Source organism: Centrocercus urophasianus, unplaced genomic scaffold (assembly GCF_019232065.1).
Source record: "Centrocercus urophasianus isolate 14NV4802_14NV808 unplaced genomic scaffold, USGS_Curo_1.0 seq_11, whole genome shotgun sequence".
NCBI lineage: Eukaryota > Metazoa > Chordata > Aves > Galliformes > Phasianidae > Centrocercus > Centrocercus urophasianus.
Genome location: NW_024884253.1, coordinates 84,884,550 through 84,906,580, shown reverse-complemented (window position 1 = coordinate 84,906,580; position 22,031 = coordinate 84,884,550). Strand labels below are relative to the sequence as shown.

The 22,031-nt window shown below is 41.1% G+C and overlaps 1 protein-coding gene across 5 annotated transcripts in view; it reads left to right on the top strand.

The window, feature by feature from the left end:
* Positions 1–18,725, top strand: part of KIF13A (kinesin family member 13A) — a 109,259-nt gene extending 90,534 nt beyond the window's left edge. For 2 of the 5 annotated variants that reach the window (XM_042836212.1, XM_042836204.1), the window contains 12 exons: positions 148–203; positions 1,368–1,492; positions 2,191–2,367; positions 3,348–3,440; positions 4,094–4,246; positions 5,711–5,788; positions 6,323–6,370; positions 6,832–6,943; positions 7,867–8,018; positions 8,528–8,632; positions 16,075–17,164; positions 18,059–18,725. In XM_042836212.1, the coding sequence (XP_042692146.1) occupies positions 148–203; positions 1,368–1,492; positions 2,191–2,367; positions 3,348–3,440; positions 4,094–4,246; positions 5,711–5,788; positions 6,323–6,370; positions 6,832–6,943; positions 7,867–8,018; positions 8,528–8,632; positions 16,075–17,164; positions 18,059–18,342 (2,473 nt within the window). In that variant the 3' untranslated portion in view covers positions 18,343–18,725. Of the gene's footprint in view, positions 1–147; positions 204–1,367; positions 1,493–2,190; positions 2,368–3,347; positions 3,441–4,093; positions 4,247–5,710; positions 5,789–6,322; positions 6,371–6,831; positions 6,944–7,866; positions 8,019–8,527; positions 8,633–16,074; positions 17,165–18,058 lie in introns of those variants that run through there. The other 3 variants (XM_042836240.1, XM_042836222.1, XM_042836230.1) reach the window with 2 other exon arrangements.
* Positions 18,726–22,031: the final 3,306 nt, after the last annotated feature.

Genomic DNA, 22,031 nt, shown 5'->3' with positions numbered 1-22,031 from the left:
CAACACAGTCAATCAGATTCGCCATCAAAATGTTGACTGCTTTAGTCACTGATTACAGTTAATGAATCTTGCATGGAGATTGGTTTGCCCTAATTAGTTTTGACATGTGTTTGTCTTCCTTGTTGATAGCAGTTTGTTTTGTTCCAGGATTCCACCTGCTGGGATGGAAACACATATACCTGTCCTCTTCCTTGATTTGAATGGTATGCTGTAATGACAGATTAAGAAACTTAGGAAAACAATAAAATTTAGTTTCTAATGATGCACTGATAGGTGGAATAGTTCATCTTAAATATCTGAGAGAGTTCTGTCAATGGCAGTGTCTGGTATAGATTTCAGAATGTTCTTTCTTCTGACTACATATGTTGGAATAATTAAATACAATTATTTTAAAATTAAGGTGCACATCAGGGAGCATACGAGTACAAGGATTGTTTTTTCAGCAAAAGCTGTGAAAGAGCAAGCTTAGTTTAAATGGAAGAAAAGAAAGAAACATTTTGTGTGCATTTCAATGTACAAATCCACAGGTCATAAGAACATTGGGGAATCTCCCAGCTGTTCCAGATCTGAGTTATCTGTAGAAGTTTAAACAGATGGTTTGATGAGGAGTGTGCTAGAATATCTAAGTGTTCTCCCTTTGAAAGCACTTAGTTTTAAACTTTGAGAAGGCTATTGATATTTGTTCTCAGAACGCAGACACACTGTTAAGCAGGAAGAAACTGGAGTTTGCCCCATATTTAAGGACTGTTTAGGAAGTAAGTCTGTAAGTATAAACTCTTAGACATGAAGTAGAGAAGGATCCACAAGCCCTGTTACATCCAGCACATCACTGTGCTCCTAGACGTGTTTATAAAGGCAACACACTAATATTTTCTTTGAACACTGCTTTTGAAAAATTCCTTCATCAGTGCTCACAAGAAATGTTTTTGTTTTCCATTGTAAGCAGAGTTTAGCAGACAGAAGGCCAATAGAACACATTCATGGATCATTGCACAACAGTTTTTTTCTTTTTGTATTATAAGAAAACCTAACTTTATCAATACTGCTGTTCTCAATCTGGATGCATCAGAGCTGATTTAAATAAAGATGAGTTGTTTAGGTAAATTAGGAACTTTCTGGCTGGGTAAGTTCCTTTCATGAATACTTAGAAATAGACTGGAATTCCGTTTAGGCCATGTGAGGACATGTTCAGAAGGAATCTTAACTTGGTTTTACTTCCTATTTTGTATGCTTGAATTATTTTTGAGCTAATGCATGGTAAGATTAATCAGGACTAAATGTATTATGAAATTATTACAACTTTGCCTCTGTATATTAATATTCTTCGGTGCAAACCTATTTCCTTCTTTGCACATTTGTTTTGTTAGCTGATGACCTCAGTGCCAATGAACAACTTATAGGTCCCCACGCATCAGGAGTTAACTCAATCCTACCAAAGGAGCATGGGAGTCCATTCTTTTATCTGCCAATCATAAAACACAGTGATGATGAGGTAAATTAAATTTCTTCTCTCCTCCCTTCGTCCTTTCTCTTGAGGGCTCTTTGATTTTTCAGAGGAAACTGCTTCCTTTGTCCTCACCAGGCAAAGCTTAGTGATTAAATATAGGTTTCTCTTTTGTAGTGCATGATTCCTTCTTAAGTGCAGTAAATTGGGAATTGTAAGTAAGAAATTCCAAAACATACCTGGAATCAGTCAACTTGTGTGTCTTCCACTTTCTGTGCCTTCTCAAGCCAATACTTAACAGATCATTTGCAGAATAAATGGCGTGCTGAGATGCAGGAGACAGGGAAGGAAAAAGGTTTTCTGCAATATGGGAACAGGTTTATTCTGTATAGAAAATTGTAACTTAATCTAACAAGTGGAAGCATTGTCATTGAATTCAATAAACTGTCAATAATGGTTTGTTTTTCTTCCTTCAGTTTTCCCCTCTGTGTTCCTCTGATTGTAAACTTTCTTTTGGGGCAAGGATTTTGTGCTCCATCATATTCTGTGATATCTTAACACCTATTTTTATGGTTCTTCTGATTTATTCCTTATTATGAAAGGGTCATTTTACTTAATTTTGCTCAATGAATACTCACTGTCCTTTCACAGAAGTATTGTTTTATGCCATGTGAAATCATTGCAAATTACTTGTCAAAGTAATTGAGGCTTTGATCTTCCTTTTTCCGTGTGATTTCTCTGTGTAGGTTTCAGCCACTGCTGCCTGGGACTCTTCTGTCCATGATTCAGTGCATCTGAATAGAGTAACTCCTCAAAATGAGAGGATTTACTTAATAGTGAAGACTACTGTGCAGCTCAGCCATCCTGCTGCAATGGAACTGGTCTTACGGAAAAGGATTGCAGCCAATATTTATAACAAGCAGGTAATAAGTTCATATGTTATTACTAATTTTGTTTTATATCCCTGATTTTATGAATGTTTTCCTAGCTGCTTGCTTTGTTTTGCATGTCTCCTGTTCTTATGAAAGACAAATGAAAAACAGATTAGCATAGGTTGCAGTGATGCTGTTTGTCTGGTACAGCCCTTTGAGCTGTTTGTTTTTCAACCTGATCTGGTTCACAGCGTGGCAGATGCTACTTTTACAAAAAAAAACAACAAAAAAAGTAGCTTAGACAATGAGATGCTCTCTAAAATTGCATTGCTTTCTGTTTCCCAGGCAACTGAGACCAAGAGCATATTTCAGAATTGCTTCAGATTTTGCAGTGGGAAGGGGAAGTGGAGTTGGGACACCAAGCAGCTGTTGTGCTACTCAATAACTTACTAATAGCTGAATTCCTCACCTTTTTGTATTTGAGATATTTTCCCTTGCTACTTTCATTTGTCTAAAATGCCTTATGAGGTGGAAGTTAAGTTTACAGTTCATGATGTAAAGGCTGACTAATCTGGTAATGAAGCATACTAAGTCTGTGACTATAGCCGTGAAAGCTGTGGTCACTGTCCCAGCTGTGGCTAGAAATCAGAGCTGTGCTTTGCTATAGCAAAAGGAATTTTCTGCTTTTTTAACAGGTGGCTGGCAAAATGAGGAGTGTTAGCATATTAGAGACTTCCTACAGCCACAGTTTCTCAGTTACAGGTTATTACACAGAAACTGAGCTTCAATGAAAAACAGGAGTAAACTGTTACTATTTGAACTTTGCAGCATTTTTTTATACTGAGCACAGGGCTGTGTCAAGTACTTTCAAGGACTGTGAATACTGAAAAGGAACTTTCTAAATTATTGTCCTGAAAATTGTGCTTATGTGGTAAATTAATTAAATTTTTGCACTGCAACTTTTTTTTTTGTCTTAAAGCACTGTAAGTAATCATTATCAAAGAAGTAACTGAAAATTACTTTATTTCTAGAGTTTTACCCAGAGCCTGAAAAGAAGAATATCCTTGAAAAATATATACTATGCCTGTGGAGTAACCTATGAAATAGTATCTAATATACCAAAGGTAAATTGCACCATGTTTCTCTGGCAAATTCACTGAAAGTAACAGAATGACCTATTGCAGTGAGCCCTGCTTTATTGATATGAGGCAGCTTGCCAAAGTGCATACCCTGTAGCTCAATAGTGAGATCATTTCTACCTATCAACAGTAGAAAACTGAGGATTTTATTTTCTTACTGTGTAAACTGTGTTCTTGTATTATGAAATTGTATTAGCCACTCCAGGGAAATGCAGAGGCTACTCAAAAGGGAATTCATGTCAATGAAAACAGAAAAACAGCTGAGAAATTTATTTCAACAGGAATATAAACTGATTTTTATATTACAAACTTGTAGAAATTGAAAATGTATTCAAAAATTGATTTTAAAGGTAAACTGGACAAATGAAAACAAATGGTGTAGTCACCATGTAATTGTTTTGTATGATAATATTTAGAATTTAAGTTCTAGAGAAGTTATGCAGAGAATCTAAGGTTCAAGAAAGAAGTTGCATTTACTTCCTTTCAGCATCATTTGCACGTGTTGAAAAGTCTTGGATTGTTGATTATCGTTAGGATTACTGATTAAGATTTATTTCTGAATTGAGATGATGGGAGTCAACACCTTAGAAACAACACACTTCAATTTGAAAGGCTAAACAGTATAACTTGCAATTTAGGCTACAGAAGAAATTGAGGATCGTGAGACCTTAGCTCTGATGGCTGCAAGGAGTGAAAATGAGGGTACATCTGATGGTGAAACTTACATTGAGAAATACACACGTGGAGTACTGCAAGTGGAGAACATTTTGAGTCTTGAACGACTAAGACAGGTAAGGAAAAGGCACTTAGGGCATCTTTTGAACTTTTTAATTACAGTTTAAGTAGAGGATGTGGGTGGTTTTCATTTTAAAATAAGAGTTGCTTGTTTTTCAACTGAAGTGAGAACACTGAACAATGTGGGATAAATGTAAGACTGAGATACTCGTGTGAAATACAGAATTGCAGCAGAGGTGGATTAAGTAGAGTATGTTAGTGGTGTCATAGTCAGAAGCTGAACAGGCAAAAGCCAAAGTATGGATTTGGATTCCAGATAGATGTTTTGGTGATTGTGTGTGCAAATTAAGATTTGCAAATGCAGGCCCTGTTTGTTGTCATTAGGCACACTGGGGGGGGGAAAAAAAAGATTCTGGCTGAATTTCAGGGCCCAGTGTGTGGTGATCAGTGGCACAAGGCCTGCTTGGAGCCCAGTAACTAGCAGTTGCCCTAGATATTGGTACTGGGCCTAGTTCTGCTTAACATCTGTATTAATGATCTGAATGGAGCGAACCCTCAGGAATTTTGCAGATGACTCAAAACTACAGGGAGTGTTGATTATACCAAAGGGTTATGCTGCCATCCAGAGGGACTTTGACATGATGGAGAAATGAGTAATAGGAATCTCATGAAGTTCAACAAGAAGTGCGAAGTTCTGCTCCTGGAGGGGAACAAAGCAGCAGGACGTGCTGGGGACATCCAGCTGGAAAACAGTTTGACAGGAAAGAACCTGGATTTCCCTCATGGACACCAAGTTGATCATGAGCCACCAAAGTGCCTTTGCAGCAAAGAAGGATAGTAGTATCCTGAGTTGCATTAGGCACTAGGTATTGCCAGCAAGTCAATGGAGGTGATCCTTCTCCTCTACTCAGCACTGGTGAAGCCACATCTGGAGTGCTGTGTCCAGTTCTTGGCTCCCCTGTGCATGAGAAACCCAGACATACTGGAGTGAATACAGCAACGGGCCAAAATGTTAATGAAGGAACTGCAACATCTCTCCTGTGAGGAAAGGACAAAGTTAGGACTTCTCAGACTGCAGAAGGAAGGCTGGAGGGTGGGGTAGTAGATCATTTCACTGTATTTCAGTCATTTCAGTAACTAGAACGAGGGTTCAAACACAGCACAAGCAGACTGTCTTCAATGGTGCCAAGTGACAGGATAAGAGGCAATGGATGTTCTGTCTGTACATCAGGAAGCAAAGCAATTCTTTGCTGTGTGAGTGCCTGAGCCATGGAATGGATTTGAAGAGTTTCCTCCCATGGAGATAGTTAAAAGGCTTTTGGATGTTCCCTTAGGTAAGTGGCTGTAGGTAGGCAGCCACTTGAACTACTTGAACCCAGAGAGGTTGAACCATAAAACCACCAGAGATCTCTTCTGACCTCAGTGATTCCGTGGTTCTGTCCTGTTTGATTGCTTCTCATGAGGACATTGTTCATCACTGATAACAGCACTATTTAAGTGGGATCTGTTCTTCTACATAGGCAGTTACAGTCAAAGAAGCACTCTCTACCAAAGCAAGAAACATCCGCAGAAGCATGAGCACACCAAACGTCCACAATGTAAGAACCTTTCTCCTCTGGTAAATTTGTGTGAACTGGGTGGAATGGTGTTGTCTGTGTACTGATGGAATACTTGCACAATGTGATATGGTAATGATTGTTCTGAAATAGGACTAGTCAACCTGTAGGAAGGTTGACATGCATGAAAAAAGTCAGTCATCCAATAGAAATCCCTGATCACAGTTCTTCTTTCTGGAAGAAAGCAAGGGCAGAGGGAGAGTTGGTCAGAACTCTCCTTGTATAAAGGTAATAGTCTGAGAAGAGCTGTAGAATGATGGCTGCAGTTATTCACATTTTTTTTTTTTTCCACTTTGATGTAAAAGTCTCTTTTACTTCTTTTCATGGTGGAAGGGATAGTTTCCATTTTGTGTGCGTTTTATGCATTATTGTATCACACACTCAGACAGAACAAATGTAGCCATCCTTCTAAGTAATCTTATCTGAAAAGTTAGGACTAAATGTTCAGTGTCTCCTTAAGACATCTTATAAATAAAAGGAATGCATTTTGTCATTCTGCCTCTTGGTGTTTTGTAGGTATCCTGTAGCCGACTAGATCTTTCTGCCTGTGATGAAGATGATAAGGTAAGTGTGAAGTTAAAAAAAAAAAAAAGTATGTTTACATAATATGTGTAACAAATGCTAATTACATCCTATTTTGAATTAAACTCTTGTTCACCTCTGCTTTTTATATTAGAATTATAGAAAATGATATTTAAGAAGGAGAAAGATAGAGAAAACCTTAGAGAAAACAGAGTATTGATGGGAAAGTTCAACATCCACTGCCATACTGTTATCTTCCTCTGATGTTGTGGGCCAGCATAATAAAATAGGGATTACTTTTGGACCATCTCTCATATTTTCAAAGAAAATCTAGTTGCTTCTGAATTATCCATCATTTTCAAGACAGAAAAATATCTTGAAGTCATAAAATTGATATATTTGAGGTTTTAAAAAAAAGAATAAAATGAGCTTTTGAGTTTACCTATTAACTTCTCCATGTTTTCCTGTATCAGCGTGCATATTCATGTATTTTTGTTTCTTAGGGTTGGTCTGAAAGTCACCTAGATATGTCTGACTGTTCTTCCAGTTATCAGGATGTATCATGCTATGGTACTTTGCCCAGGGAGTCACCACGCAAGAGCAAAGAGGGCAGCGGTGAGACTCTAAAGTATATGTGTAATGATTTTGCTTGTGGTTTTAATCACTGTGCTAGATTGGAAGTCAGATAAAAAAACAGATAAAAATTTCTTCCTATTAAATTCTCAGTTCTTTTCTCCTATTTAAATGCTTTATCCAGCTTCTTGCTTTAGCAGCTTAACATAATCTGTGAATGGGAGGGAGAGAAATGTATGAAGATATTCAGGAAAATGTAAGAAATTGAGAGTGCTCAGAATCAAATACAAGACAAGATAAATGTGGATCAAAACAGGGAGGAGAGAAAAGGAAAAGCTGCTGCAGATTTATGAATTTGACAATGAAAAGGCTTGTGTGAAAGTGGGAAGACTCCTTTTGCAGGTTCTTTGCATTGTTTGGATATTTGTTCTTCCATGTCAGCAATCACAGATGTCTTATTTTCTTTAGGTTGAGTTGTAACCTGCTCTTCTTGGACAGGAAGCGTTGGTAGAGCCAGTGCTTCCTTGCCCATAACTTTCTTTTTCATCAGCCTAGTTACACTGGCTTGGCTCCTGTGCCGCATTGCAGTGTTGTGGACAGAGAAAGATGAGGCGCAGGAAGCAAAAAGCTGTCAGTTTGAGTTTCAGGGATGCTTCCCACTTTTTATGACTGTGATGAAAAGAAAAAAAACTGGAGCCTCAGAATAGAAAGGGCAGATACTGCTGTTCTCTATTCTCCTTCTCTTTCTAGACAGCTCAGAGGAAAACAATCTGCCTTTGTAGAGCTCTGCACTATCTCATGATTGAGTCAGTGGTTAAATACTAAAATACTGCCATTCTTTCTGTAGCCATCAATTTGCCAAATGCGCAGCTTAACCTTCTAGTATCTTGAATTTTTGCTCTTGCAGTTAAGATATGAAGAACCAAAGTAGAACTTTTTTTTTTTTTTTTTTTTTTGCCCCTTAGGTATCACGTCAGAGAATTCTCATGCTTTAATGGCCAGCCCTTTTAAAGCATTTTCTCCTCAGCCACCCAAGTTTTTCAAACCCTTAATGCCAGTGAAAGAGGAGCATAAAAGGAAGACCCCACTTGAAAGCCGACCTCTGCTTAGTCAGGAGGTAATATGTGCAAGCTACCTTGTTCTTTGTGGAATCAACTAATTTTGCATTCTTGGCAAACTGATTGCCACATGCTTCTGTTCCAATACAGTTTTGTAATTATTTGGTTAAAATTCATTATATTTGGTGGGTTTTTCATTGTTTATTTTTTTACCTGAAGTATTGGGTTTGTTTCGCTTCTTGGTAAGTATTCTCCTTTACTGGGTATTTCTACTTAAAAGTAACAATAACCCCCCCTTTTTTTTTAATTAATTCTATTCTAGTTCTAGTAATTCTAGTGATTCTAGTAATTCTGTGGTGGTTAGAAGCCTGACTTTTATTCTCCATCATAAAACACTGTTGAGAAGAGTGCAAACACATGAGTCTTTCTGCCTGTTAACTTGAGATTTGGTGACACGTGTGGCCACTATGAGCGTTTGGCTTTCGTCGTGTCTTAATGCCTTTCTGCCTCACATGCATATTTAGCTTTCGTGGTTTGTGTGATGTGTTGTGTGTCTTAACCTTTGCAGAATATGACTTCATCTCAGGTGCATTGTGCTGGCTGTGTTGTGCCTTCAGGAAGTAATGCCAACAGCATGCCTGTAGAAAGCAATAGCATACATGAGGAAAAGATTGTAAGTTCTGTACCAGCTTCTGTTACGAGGCCTGGTGGTGGGCTTAGGGCCCTTTGGTGGTGGGCTTTAGGTACTTAATGCTACTGCAGCAGGAAAAGAAGGATTAATGTGGATACAATCACTTGTGATTATAACTAATAATTATAATGAGCACTTGCTTGCTTGGCTTACAAATGCAATCTTTGATTGGAAATAATTGTTGGTGGGTTTTTGTTTTTGTTTTTTTTTTTTAATTTATGTGATTCCTCTTGTGGGGAGGGTGGAAAATGGGAGGCTTCAGTTTTTACAGGGCACAAATAATCAAGTGAAGTGTAGCTTAGTGGATCACGTTGTTGTCACTCTAATATGCCTTGTATGTTATCCAGATTTTGTGACTATACCCCAGAGTAAATGGAATGATCCCATTTGGTGTAAGTAACTGCATTTAGGTGTGGGTACGCTATAAAAGCTTTATCTAATTGCCTGGTGTGGGATTAATATCACTAAAATAAGGTTGCTGCTCTTAATTAACCTGCAGCCTCTCTTCATCATAATTCAGGTGGTGCAATTAGGTGGAGGGTTTTTATTTTTCTATTCAGCTGTCAAATTGTTGTTTTCTCACTGCTGCTTCAACAAAAGATGCATCATTTCTGCTTTATGAAGAGCTTGGTTTTTGAGCTGTGGAAGATGGCTGTGAATATTTGCTCTAATCAGAGCTTTAGATTTAGCATTTGGAACCTTGAATTTATTTCCCTTGAATAGTACTGTGAGCAGTTACTCAAGGTTCTCGTGAGGGATTCCTGTTCAGCATTTTCATTTCCTACCACATAGCCATGCTGTGAGAAAAATCACTTTTGGTTATTTCTACTGTCGATTGTTGCACCAAAGTCTCCTGAGAGAGTTCTGGTGCATGCTTTAGAAGCTTGGCTGCTGTTCCTGTGTTGCAGCTGTTTTCGTCTCCATTGTGTTACTTTTCCATAAGGAGGTGTGAGTCAGTATGTCAGCTGAGTCATGGACACAAATAGCATGAAAGGTATTTGGAAGGCAAAATCTTCCACTGAGTTGAAAAACATCCCATAGAACGTAATCTGTTAGAAAATCTTCCATAGCAACATCAGAGCAATTGTGATCCCTTCAGTCAAAGCAGCATCCCACCCCATGCATGCTCTGAATTAACGTGGGTATTTGCCTGTGGTGTTTTCCAAAGATAAGCAGGAGCTTTTGGAGCTGGAAAAGGGCAGTCTCCTGCATCAGACATTTCCAATTAGACTGAAACTAACTCACTGAATGCTTCAGACTCACTGTAGCCTACGAGGCACTGGAAAGAGCTGTACTTTCAGTTCCCAGCTGCTTGCTCATGCCCTTGCACTGACTTGTCTTGCCTCAGCGTAGGTTTTTCTTTGGTTGCATAGTAAGCCATATTAAAGGGACTGATCCACCCAGGTGAAAAACTATGCATAGAGCTAGTTATATTTCAGCTGGATCTGCTCTTCTGCCTGATTGCTGGAATGAGTACAGAGGAGGCAGGTAAGAACTAGCAGCTGCTCCCTGTCCTAGGGAAGATATTGAGAAGCTTTTTGCATTGAGTTTAGCAAATGATGGTTTCTGGCTTGTTTTTTTGTGTGTGTTTTTATTTTTTGATTATTGGTTGAGTTTTTTTAATCTCTTAGAAAGGAAGCCTTTGTAAGGCTTCCCAGGCTACTCTGTGTTTTTCAGAGCAGGAACAAACCTGTGTGTTAGCTAGGCTGCTGGAGTAAGCGTTTCTTGCATGTGGAAGAATAGTGTCCTCAGTATGAGTTGAGGGCAGTTCAGATGAGTTGGGCAGCATCGTGCCTCCATGTGAAACTTCAGCAGTCTGCTCCTCTCTGATTGCAAGTGAAGGTTTCACGTTATTTATCTGTACTCTGAACGATTGCTGCAGAGCACAGAGCCTCTTACTCCTAACTAATCACTGGAGGATCAATGCAGCTTCAAGTGCGATTCTTTCTTGCATCTTTTAAATTGTACTGTATATAAAATGTATTAGAAACAACAAAGTGGCCAAACATACAGGAGTCCATAATTTTAATGGGACTTGTATTTTGCATCTAGGTAGACATAAGAGTAATATTTGGCCTTTTTCACATGTTTGGCCATGATCTTAACATCATCTTGAATATTCAAAGCATCTGTCAAAGGCAGAGGGCTTACGTGGCTTAAAAAAGGCTTTTCTTTACTTGGCCTTAAATGCAGCTTTGAACCTGAAATTTCAGGTGGCACTTCCACCTGTGTTCCAAAGTAGTCTGACACAAGGGTGTGCCCTCTATAAAATGAGTACAGTGAAATATGCTAAGGTCAGAGTAATGTCTTTATACTGATTGTATTTGCATACTGCCTGTAATTATGTGTCTCAGGATTGGGTTTTGGGTTTTTTTTGTGTGTGTAGGAGCAAATCCTGTCAGTGGGCAGTAAACTTGTCGAAGCAACTGTGGCACAGTGCTTTTATGTTTGGATGGTCTCAAAGTGGATATGAATTCTGCACTTTCCTTTTAAGGGACTACCTATAAATTTCAGACCAAAATAAGAGTTTTCAATAATGTAAATCACTTTAAAAGCTATTGCGTACCATTTCATAGCACTATCAATCCTCCCTAGAGAAATAAATAGTTTCAAATTAAATCCAAATTATATACATAAAAAGTTGCAAGCAAAAGCTGCCAAGCCATTACTTGAGCAGATAGTCTGAAATCTGGTTGGACTTGTCAGATTTAGACAACTTAGACATCTTAAGACACTGCTCTGCTAACAAAGATTTAATGTGATTGGAAGTCTTTGTTCAACTTAAGAGGCTGTCTTGTATGGATAGTGAGACTGACTTATATCTACTATAAGCTTCTAATACACATTGAATGTTACAGAAATGAAAATGAGGCCTTGTTACAGATAAGGGTCAGTGAGTAGCGATCACTTCAAAAATGTAGGATAAAAGAAAAATGTGGTCAGCTAGCATGTCCTTCTGTTTGTTATGGGGGAAAAAGAAAAATCTCCAAGTTGGAATGGAGATCTTGTCACATAGACACGTGTTGCCTATGTGGACATTTCAGTTAATTGTGCTTCTGAATGGAACAAGGGAACTTGCCACAGATGTCTTGGAGAAAGCAGAGGTACACAATGTTGTCTTTATTCCATATTTACCTGCAAAACAAGCCTGCAGGAACTTCAGGCCCCGAGACTCAAGGAAAAGTTTGGAGCAAGTTAGATTTGCCCTTGGCAGAGGGCCACCAGTTTGAGCAGCACTTTTACTACTGTATATGCATATCCAGCATGAGTGCAGAGGAAGCTAACTGGTGTTGGGAGGCTGCTCTCAGTTACCTCTGAATGGTCATGGAAACTGGGAGAGAGCAGGAAGATTCAGCACACTACAGACCTGTCAGCCTCAGTTCCGTTCGTGAGAAGGTGATGGAGAAAATCCTCGGTCTGCATTTCTAAACACTTGAAGGACAAGAATGTGATCAGGTCATCATCATGGATTTATGAGTCACCTTCTACACTACAGTGACTAGCTTAGTGGATGAGGGGACAGTAGCGTTATTTAACTTGATGCTCGCAGAGCCTTTGGCACCATGTCCTGTATCATCATCGTAGACAGGCCAGCATTTATAGATTGAATAAGTGGATGCTGAGGTAAATTAAAAACTGACTGAATGCTTGGGCCAAGAGAGCTGTCAGAAGCACAAAAACTTCTTGGAGGCGTGTAACAAGTGGCTTAGTCTCTGTCTGAAATACCAGTGCTCAGTACTGCTCAGCATCTTCAGTAACGACCCGGACAGAATACACCGTCAGCAAGTTTGCAGGTGATGCAAAACTGGGAGAAGCAACTGGTAGACCAAAAAATTATGTTGCCATTCAGAAGGTCCTCAACAAGCTGGAGAACTTGGCAGAGAAGAATATTGTCATGTTCAGCAAGTAGAAATATGAAACACTACATCTGGGGAGGAATATCACCAGGACCAAGGCTGAAAGGACACTGAAATCCTTATGGACAGCAAGCTGGCTGTGAGCCATGATTGCCTGTGGCAATCTGAACATATCCTTGCTACAGAGAAAACCAACAGTTATACTGGGCATCATCAGCAGGCTGAGTGAAGAGATTCCTGCTCTCTATTCAGCTCTGCTGAGCCTGTGTCTGAAATACTGTGTTCAGTTCTGGGCTCTGCAGTGCAGGGAAGATTAGGGCTTACTGACGTGAGTCTCATTGCACAGCTACAAAGGTCACCACTGCACTTGGTGCAGCTGGCATTTGAGGAGAGAGAGGCTGAGAGCTGGGACTGTACATCCTGGAGGAGAAAAGGCTCTTAGGGAATCTTAATGCATAAAAAAATACTTAATGGGAGGGAGTGAAAAAAGGGCAGATCCTTCTCGTCAGTACAGGAAAGACATCAAGGCCCTGAAGCATGCCCAGAGAAGGGCAGTGGAGTTGGTGAAGAGTCTGGAGCACAGGTCTTATGATGAGCATCTGAGAGAACTGGGATTGTTCAGTCTGGAGAAGGGGAGGCTCAGGGGTGACCTTATCATTCTGTACAGCTTCCTGAAGGCAGGCTGTGGCAAGGTCAGGGTCAGCCTGTTCTCCCTACTAACTAGTGATAGGGTAATAGATAATGGCCTCAAGTTGAACCAGGGGAGATTCAGGTTGGATTTTAGGAAAAATTTCTTTCCCAAAGAGTGGTGAGATATTGAACAGGTTGTCCAGGGAGCTGGTGAAGTTACCATTGCTGGAAGGGTTCAAGAAATGTTGAGAGGTCGTACTAAGGGACATGGTTTAGTGGGGCAAAATTGATGGTAGGGGGGTGGTTGGACTGGATGATTTTGGAGGTCTTTTCCAACCTTGATAATATGATTCTCAGTAGTACAAGTGGCAGGATAGGCAGTGGGCACAAAATGAAATAAGAGATTTCACTTGAACATAAGAAAATACTTCTTTTACTGTGAGAACAGTCAAATGCTGAAACGGATTGTGCAGAGTGTGGAGCCTCCATCCTTGGAGGAGGACTTTGAATCCTCAAAATTCACCCACGTGGCCACTGCCCTGGACAGTTTGCTCTAGTGACCCAGACTGGGTGAGAGGATTGGACTTAGCGGTCTGAAGATGCCTTCCATCATAAACAATTCTGTGAACACTCTGACATAAGCAAGCTGAACAAATCTATTTGCCTATATATTAGAGGCTTTGTTATACAAGGCTATTTAAGCAGAAGAGAGATGTCATACAGACATGTCTGCAGTGTTCAGAGTTCGGGTTCAGCAATGACAGGCAGTGTGTAGGTATCTAGGTATGTTTTCTGTTACAGCTGGTGAAAATTTTCTGAGTTCTGATTTTTCAGGCTGCAAAATATAAGTACTGTAAGACCTGGAAGTGAAAATTGAAGGGAGGGTAGAAGATTTACTAAAAGAATATGGTAGCATGAGTTCTTTCCCTGCATGTGATGAGTTTCTTTAGGAGTCTGACTTTCTGTCCTCATCTGTCAAATATTTTAAACATTTGTCTAATTTAAGGTGTATTAAGAATACTTGTTACACTCAGTGGGGTGTTTAGTGGGGCACTGAGAAGGTGCAATCAGTACAGAATATTGTATTAAAGATAGGGGTGTGATTCAGTTTCTTCCCTTTGATAAAACTTTGAGAAGTATAGATGAGATCAGCAAGTGAATTTGAAGCACTTATTGTAGTCCTGATGCAAACTGAAAGAACTTTAGGCAGTAATCCTAAGATAATTGCTGAATCGCATGCTAATTTCATGCTGTCTTTAATTGTGTACCCAAAATGAGGCTGATATCCAGAGGCCATGTCTTCCTTAAGTCTGAAAGCCAGTGGGGTTTGTCCAGTTGGTTAAAACAGTCTAGTGAAGAGGTATTGTCTTCACCTGCACGCCTTGTCTTGCTTGTATTATTAGATCATCACAGATGGGCAAAAATGCCTTACGTGGTGTAAGGTAAGATCTGAAATTCCTGGGAATGATGGGCCTATGTAAGTAGAGACATTTTATATATATTCTATCTATTACTGTGTTAGAGGTAGCTTCAGCAGGGGATTAAGTGACTTGAAGTAGAAAAGAAAGCTGATAGAAAATATAACATTGTAAAGGTCAAGAGAATGTCATTAAGATGAATCATGCTGAAACTTTTAGTCCTGGTTATTATGAAATACAGGAAATTTCCTCTTAAGTATTTTTGTCTTTAAATGTGTTGGTTCTCAGTGCTTTGATCATCTGGTTAACTATTGTGTTTCAGAAACCTGCCATGAATCATGGAAGAGGAGAAAGTGTGAAACTGCTTTGGTTATCATGCAGGATCAGTTTGAGACTTGCACTGATTAGTATTTGAAATACATATTGCACATAAAGAAATAATAGGCACTTAAGTTCTTAACTTTTATATATTTCAACAGGCTTTTGGGTTGTTTTTTTTTTTTTTAAATATTATGCTCTTGGGACTTAATCATAAATGAATCGTTTAATACATGCATGTGTGTATCTATGTGTGCACACATGAGATATACGTGTGTTCATACACATGCATACAAACACACGTCTTTAAATGAAGAAATGAAGTGTTTGAAAAGCCTGGATGTGGAGTCATGTCTACTGTATTTCATCCTGAGGAGAGCTGCATGGCTGTGTTGCTGGGGTGTTGCTCAGATGCATCCTGACAGACTGACGTCCTCAAACCCCTTGTTCTCAGCTTCCTATGCATTCTGTGAAAGCCACATTTGGACTTTTCACCATATATCATTGCTCTTTCCCATTGTAAAACTGGGGGAGCTGCTTCCAAATTCTGTCAGGTTAACTGGAGTCACGTATTTCCCTCCAAACATGTACATGAATGCACATAAACGCTTCCTTGATTTTTTTTGCCTTTGTTTTCAAGCATTGTGAATGTGTTCATGTGTGATAGCTAGGAGTAAGCAACACTATTTTGTCTTAGTGGTGTGAGATGAATAGAAAATCCTATTGTGCAGAATGATTAATAATCAGCATTGCAGCAGAGCCCCTTTTAGCCCTTCTCTGTTCCTGTGTATCCATTTTGTTGGATAGTCAAGTGGTTCTGTCAAATATCTTCAGTAGGTTTAATAAGCCCAAATAATGAGCAGGATTGTTTTGTAATACATGGCTTTCAAAAACAGAATGTGATGAAAATATGAGAATGTCTAACTTTTTAATGCAAACTTCCCTTATGCCCAACTATATTGCTTTATATTTTCTGGACTATTTGGATCGAATCTTTATTTTCTAAAAATTGAGTGGCTCAGATAACGTGGATAGGGTTACATTGCCAACAGTTCTTTTCAGAGGGAGCTTGTCTTCTCTAGCTGAGGAATACTAAATGTGCACATTTCTTCATATTCAGAAGGGAAAAATCAAGTATAGTTAATTTTCTTGAGAACTTTACTGTTGTAGGCTGCTAATACCACTTGACTCTCTTTTGCAGGATTCTGAGGAGGAGGACAGTGAGTTGGAGGCCATCCATAAGAAACTGATAAGCCCACAAAGTTTTAAAAATTTCCGCCCTTACGTACCAGAGGAGTTTGCTGACTTCAGTGTTTACAATGCTAGCCTGGAAAACAGGGAGTGGTTTTCTTCTAAATCAGACTTCATGAGTTCACGTGCTCTTGAGAAAGAGGTATCCCGCAGCCCCACCACTAGCAGTATCACTAGTGGCTATTTTTCCCACAGTGCCTCTAATGCTACTCTGTCTGACATGCTTATTCCCTCTAGTGATAGCACAGACCAGCTAGCCTGTCACACAAAGGAACTGGACTGTAATGACCCTTCAGGATCATCCCTTGCACATGATCCAAGATCCTTGAACAAGGAATCTTGTGAGGCAGAAAAGGAGTTAGCGAGAGAAAAGTTACCTGTGTTACCACTCAAAGAAAACAGTGCCTTAACAGAACGAGTTCCACTGTCCCTCAGTGCCACTGACACGGGCTCTCAGCAGTTACCCAGAGTTGGATCACTTTCAGCTCTAAGCTCCTCAGATGGCAGAAATACTTGTCATACAATTGAATTTTCTGCACGTGAAGCTACCGTGGAGCACACAATGGAGATTGTTGAAGATCACTCATTTACGGAGTTCATGGGTGTCGAAGATGGAAAAGACTTTGACCACTCAGCATCTCCACAGCCCTGTTCTGTTGCGTCCTCCAATGGAGTGAGCACCTTGGAGTTATCCCCAGGAACTGGCAAGGAGCAGGACACGTGTGAGACCCAGCTGGGCTCTGCAACAGCAGGCAGTCAGCTTGCAAATGCTGCGGGAAGGCCTTTGGTAGTGAAAGAGACTTCGGACTGTGAGACTTATCCTGATATTTCCATAGATGATTTTACTGGGAAGGACCACTTGGATGGGTCTGACTGTGAAGACGGTGCTTCTGCAGATCAAACCCATGTCTTGCCTAGCTGGGTGGCAGTGGGTGAGCAAGTCTGTGTTGGAAGCAATAAGGTGGGCACAGTGAGATATGTTGGAACGGTGGATTTTTCAGCTGGCATCTGGGTTGGAGTTGAACTAAACGTTCAGTTAGGTAAGGCTGACTATGCTCTGGATTATCTGTGCTGTTACTATGATCTGTTTAAAGTTGCATTATAACCATACTCTCTGTTCACCCTTGGGGAAAAACTTGCAGTTTTGTAATCACTTGACATCTGAAACGCAGCATTCTAGGCTTTCTGTTGATAGAGATGCTTTGATAAAGATCGTTAGCTGTCTCAAAGCCCTGTTCTTTTACTTAATGCAAAATAATGCTTTGCATGTCCTAGTAGTTCCCATTGGTACCCATCTGTTTATAGGTAAAAAAGAAAAAAAATAAGTAAAGCCTAAAATCAGCAGATATATTTCAACTTCCAGGTTCATGGGCAGTGCTAGCCATGGACTTCGCTTGTCAGATGAGTTTGCTGCCTGTAGCTTTTAGAGAGACTTATTTTTCTACTAGGTAAAGACTTAATTACAGTGCACAGGTTTTCTTTGACTTCTGTTTGGCGAGGTCTGAAAAAGAGCCTGTGTTCTGTAAATGCTAAGGGATTCTTACAGAGAATGGCTTCAGGTATTTTGAAAAGATGGCTTTTTTAGCAGTTTAATAGATACTAGCACTTATACTACAAATTTCTTTGACAGGTAAGTACTAAACTTCATAAGTAATTGAGAGTTATTTGTTTTGAAAAAGAGCAGACGTGTGGCTTTTTAAACTGTTTGTTATTAGAATAATATTTTAGGACGTCTTTCTTTGGTCGCAGTTCAAGGCTTCCTTTCCAGGTTTTGCTCATCCTTGTGCTTGGCATCTGATTTCAGCACTCACAGCTACAGATCTTGACTCTTTCACAGATAGTCAGACAGATTCACACTTCTATACCAGAATGACACGTCTAAGGAACGTGTGAACATCCCAACAATTAATTCTGTGCCTTTATTTTCATTGAAGGGAAACACGACGGGACCGTCAAAGGCAGAGAGTACTTCCACTGCAAACCACGGCACGGGCTGTTTGTTCGCCCCGGGCGCCTCAGTAAAGCACCAGCGTCCACGAGGAAATGCAGCAGCACTTGGCGGTCTCAGGCATCTTCCACTTCAGAGAAACGGAGGAGTTCTGTACTTCAGGGCTCTCCATCCACTCCTAAAGCAGGAGAAGGCCTCTGTCATTCAGGAGATGCGGCGGCCTCTGCTTTTTCTAGGAAACAAGAGAACAGGAAATCGTGGATTAACTGAACTGCGGTATTTTTTGCACTTACTACACATATCACTGTGTGGAAAACTTTGGAAGGTATTGTACATTTAAATCTGTCCATACAGAAAGCGTATTCCCTAGGGTCCTTGACTTCTCTAATTTTTTTATAAATAATATATATTATATATATGAATGTGTATCTATAGTTTGTCTGCCAGTGGGCAGATACGGCTGCACACTAAAATACAGTTAAAGCTGACGTGTAGATAATTGAGGTACTGGACTATTTGTTATGCACCAACGTGGGAGATATATTTTAAACAAGTAGAAATATTTTATTGTGGACAAGCAGGCTGTAAATCCATGTTTGGAAAAAGACTACGGTTTGCTGTTTTTCATTACCAAAGAACTCGTTTCAGACTGACACATTTTGCTGTTTTTATCTTTCTATTGTAAATGTTTTAACTGATAACGTGGTGCCATTTTCCTTTCAGTCACGGGGCACCAAGCAGCCTTATGTTCTGTGTTTAAGCACACTGAAATATCCAACTGCTTCATATTTCTTGTCTTCCTAGAGGCCTGCCACTGTGCTGATGAACTGGCATTGTACTGAGGTGACTGACAATGCCCGAAGCTGTTAGTCTGGTATTTTGTGTGTTACCATAAACCAGCCGGGCAGTTTGACTGCAGAAACAGTATTACTGCAAGGATGTGATAGGACAACGCTTTGGGGTTTGTCTGGGGGGGTTTTGGGGCGTGGGGGGGAAGTGGGGAAACAAGACACAGTAGATGGATTGTGACTGCAGACTTTGCACTTGTTACTTGCTGGTTATTATCAAGATGAAATAGAACCTGCAAAAGTAATTTTAATCTGTAAAGTTTATGTTAATAAGGGGAATGATGGAGGGATTTGTGTCTGGTGCTCATGAATTCCTACGAAGGTTGTTCCACGTGTAGATACTGTAGATGCCTGTACAAGTGTTTGGATGTTTGTAAAGTAACATGGTGAAAAATGAATGACGTGAGTGGCCTGCTGTACCTGTTCTTTGTTCTGAGCAAGTGAGTGACTGCGATACCTGGGACCTTACTGACAAGCTGCTGTTCTTTCTCTGATTGTTGTGTACAGTAAGCGGACTCTAGTGTGTTACTATTTGCTGTAAAGAACTGTAATTTATGTACTGCCAATCCTGTATTTAATTGGTACAGACCTATTGTGTGTTAGAATACAGACTGTTGACTTGGGATTTTAAAGACATCGTTTTGCTTATATTTGATACATTTAGGTTCCATGGTCACATAATAAGCTTAATGCCATTACTAGCTGATGGTGCTCAGATGCAAAATACTTTGTAAGAATGCTGAAGGACTGCAATGGGAGTGGAGCACCTAATGATGTTAACCTGTATGAACACTGGCTGATTCCTGTGGTCAAGATGAGCGCAGCCTGTGTGGATACACCTTCCTCATCTGCTGCCCTCCCTTCCCTTCTTAGGGGAGCAGAGCTGGGTGACTCCTGCCAGAGAACGACACGGGCACCGAGAGCTTGTGGACAGGGGAGAGCGGGCAAGTTCCTGGAAGGCAGATGCACTGCTAAAGATGTACAACCCTCATCCAGGCAGCTGGGAGGTGCTGTGCCAAGGGGGCAGGCGCAGAGCGTTGTGCTGGCCCTTGACATGGCTTTTGCCAGCACTGAAACAGGATACCGATGTGCTTGTGTTGGTTGATTCTGGTGGAATGAAGGGCTTTGCAGAAGACATCTTTCTCATGCTTTCGGAGTCCACTCGGAGTTGCTTTTGGTGCATTAATGACGATTGTTGCTGGAAAAAAATTTACCATAATGGAAAAACTTGTTTACACAGAAGTATTTTATCAGGCACAGATGATCCTAAAACACTGTCAAGTATCTTGAAGTTAATTTTAGATGTCACTTTAACCTTTTTATAAAGCTTTTGAAAATATATGCGTGTGTGCATGAACATTTGCATAAGTTGTTTGTAGTGGACGAGGACAACAGTTTTGGAAGTTAATGTGGCCCTTTTCTTACAGAACTTATACCAGGTTAGCATCAGCTACCCTTAGGAATACAGAACACATGGTTGATTCAGAAACACTCAAGTGCTTCCTGGAGTGTACAGTCTATGAATGGCAGAGAAACCTACAGAAGCCAAGCTGTTGGCACGAACATTTTGACTTAACCCATGCTATCCCATGTTTTGTTTTGCAAACTCAGCATATTAACACATCTTGTCGCAGGTAAGTGTTGGAAGCAACGTATGTCATGAGTGCAGTGAAGTAATGTGGAACTGCAGGCACTGGTGTGCACCTCTAACTCTGCTACACACAGTGAGAAGTCAGCTTTCTGTTGGTAGTGCCAGAGCAGCAGTGGCTGTCCTGAGCTTTTTAACCAGTGGAAAGAGCCGTGGTGACTGTTCAGTTGCAAGCTGGCATTCCTCTTTCCTAAATATTGTCTTAACCAGCATTTAAAAGAAACAGCCCAAGAAGCAGGATCTATGACCCACGATGAGACTGATATTAAAAAGCAAACCAGCCCCAACTGTAATGCTGACTAATGAGTGGCTGCTTCTGGTCTGAGCTGCTGGCATGCATTGTGCAGGAGCTCACCTACTGGAATGATATCGCTTAAATTAGCAGGATGGCTACCGTGCTAAATTGGTCCAATGGCCCTTGCCTTGTGTTCTCTGTGTGTTAGCTGTTGTTTTTTTTTCCAAAACCCTTTATGGAGATTCAGCCATAGCCCTGGTGGAACTGGCACACCTGGTGTGCTCCTGCAGGCAGAAGCACAGGGAGCCTGGGCTCAGTGCTCCTCAGCCTTTCCAATACTCCCCTACAAAAGGAAACTCTTCATCTGTTACAGAACTCCCATGGAAAAGAAAAACTGAAATATTTTAAAAGTGTGAAATCTCAAACTGAGCAAGAAGGGGTTTAAAGTTGCTGAGGAAGGGCAGGGAGGAGGGTGAGGCCGTGTGAAAGCAGTGAGAGCTTTTTCTACAGAAAACAAGCTATGAACAGCTTTCCTCATAAAACTGTGGGAGCTGTGAGCGATCAGAGTGCTGTTTGTGCATGGATGTTGCGTGGGTTGGATAGTGATAGGACAAGGGGTTTTAAACTGAGATGGGAGGTTTAGGTTAGATATCAGGAGGAAGTTTTTCACACAGGGTGGTGAGGCACTGGAACAGGTTGCCCAAGGAGGCTGTGGATGCCCCATCCCTGGAGCCATTCGAGGCCAGGCTGGATGTGGCTCTGGGCAGCCTGGTCTGCTGGTTGGTGACCCTGCACACGGCAGGGGGTTGGAACTGGATGAACATTTCAACCCAGGCCATTCTACGATTCTATGTCCGAGTAAAACTAAGTGCGGGGGCTTCACTCGCGGACGAGGTGCCCCGCGCTGAGGCAGCGCCCCGTCCTGCCGGCCCTGCAGCGGCAGCCGGCTGCTCCGCCACACAGTGAAGCCGAGCAGCGCAGCGGCGTTCAGCCAGGAGCCGCGCCGCCCCCTGCCGCTGCAAAGGAACAGCCGCGCAGGGGAGGCGGGGCTGAAGGCGGGCCGGGGACGTGCGGCGCCGCACGGCAGGGCTCGGAGCTGCGGAAGAGCGGCCCGCGCACCGCCTGCCCTCAGGTGGGTACGCGGCAGGGCCGGGAGCGGGAGCGGGGCCGGGCCCAGCTGGCGAGAGCGCCGCGCTGCTTTCCGCTCGCGGTTCCTTCCGGCGGCTGC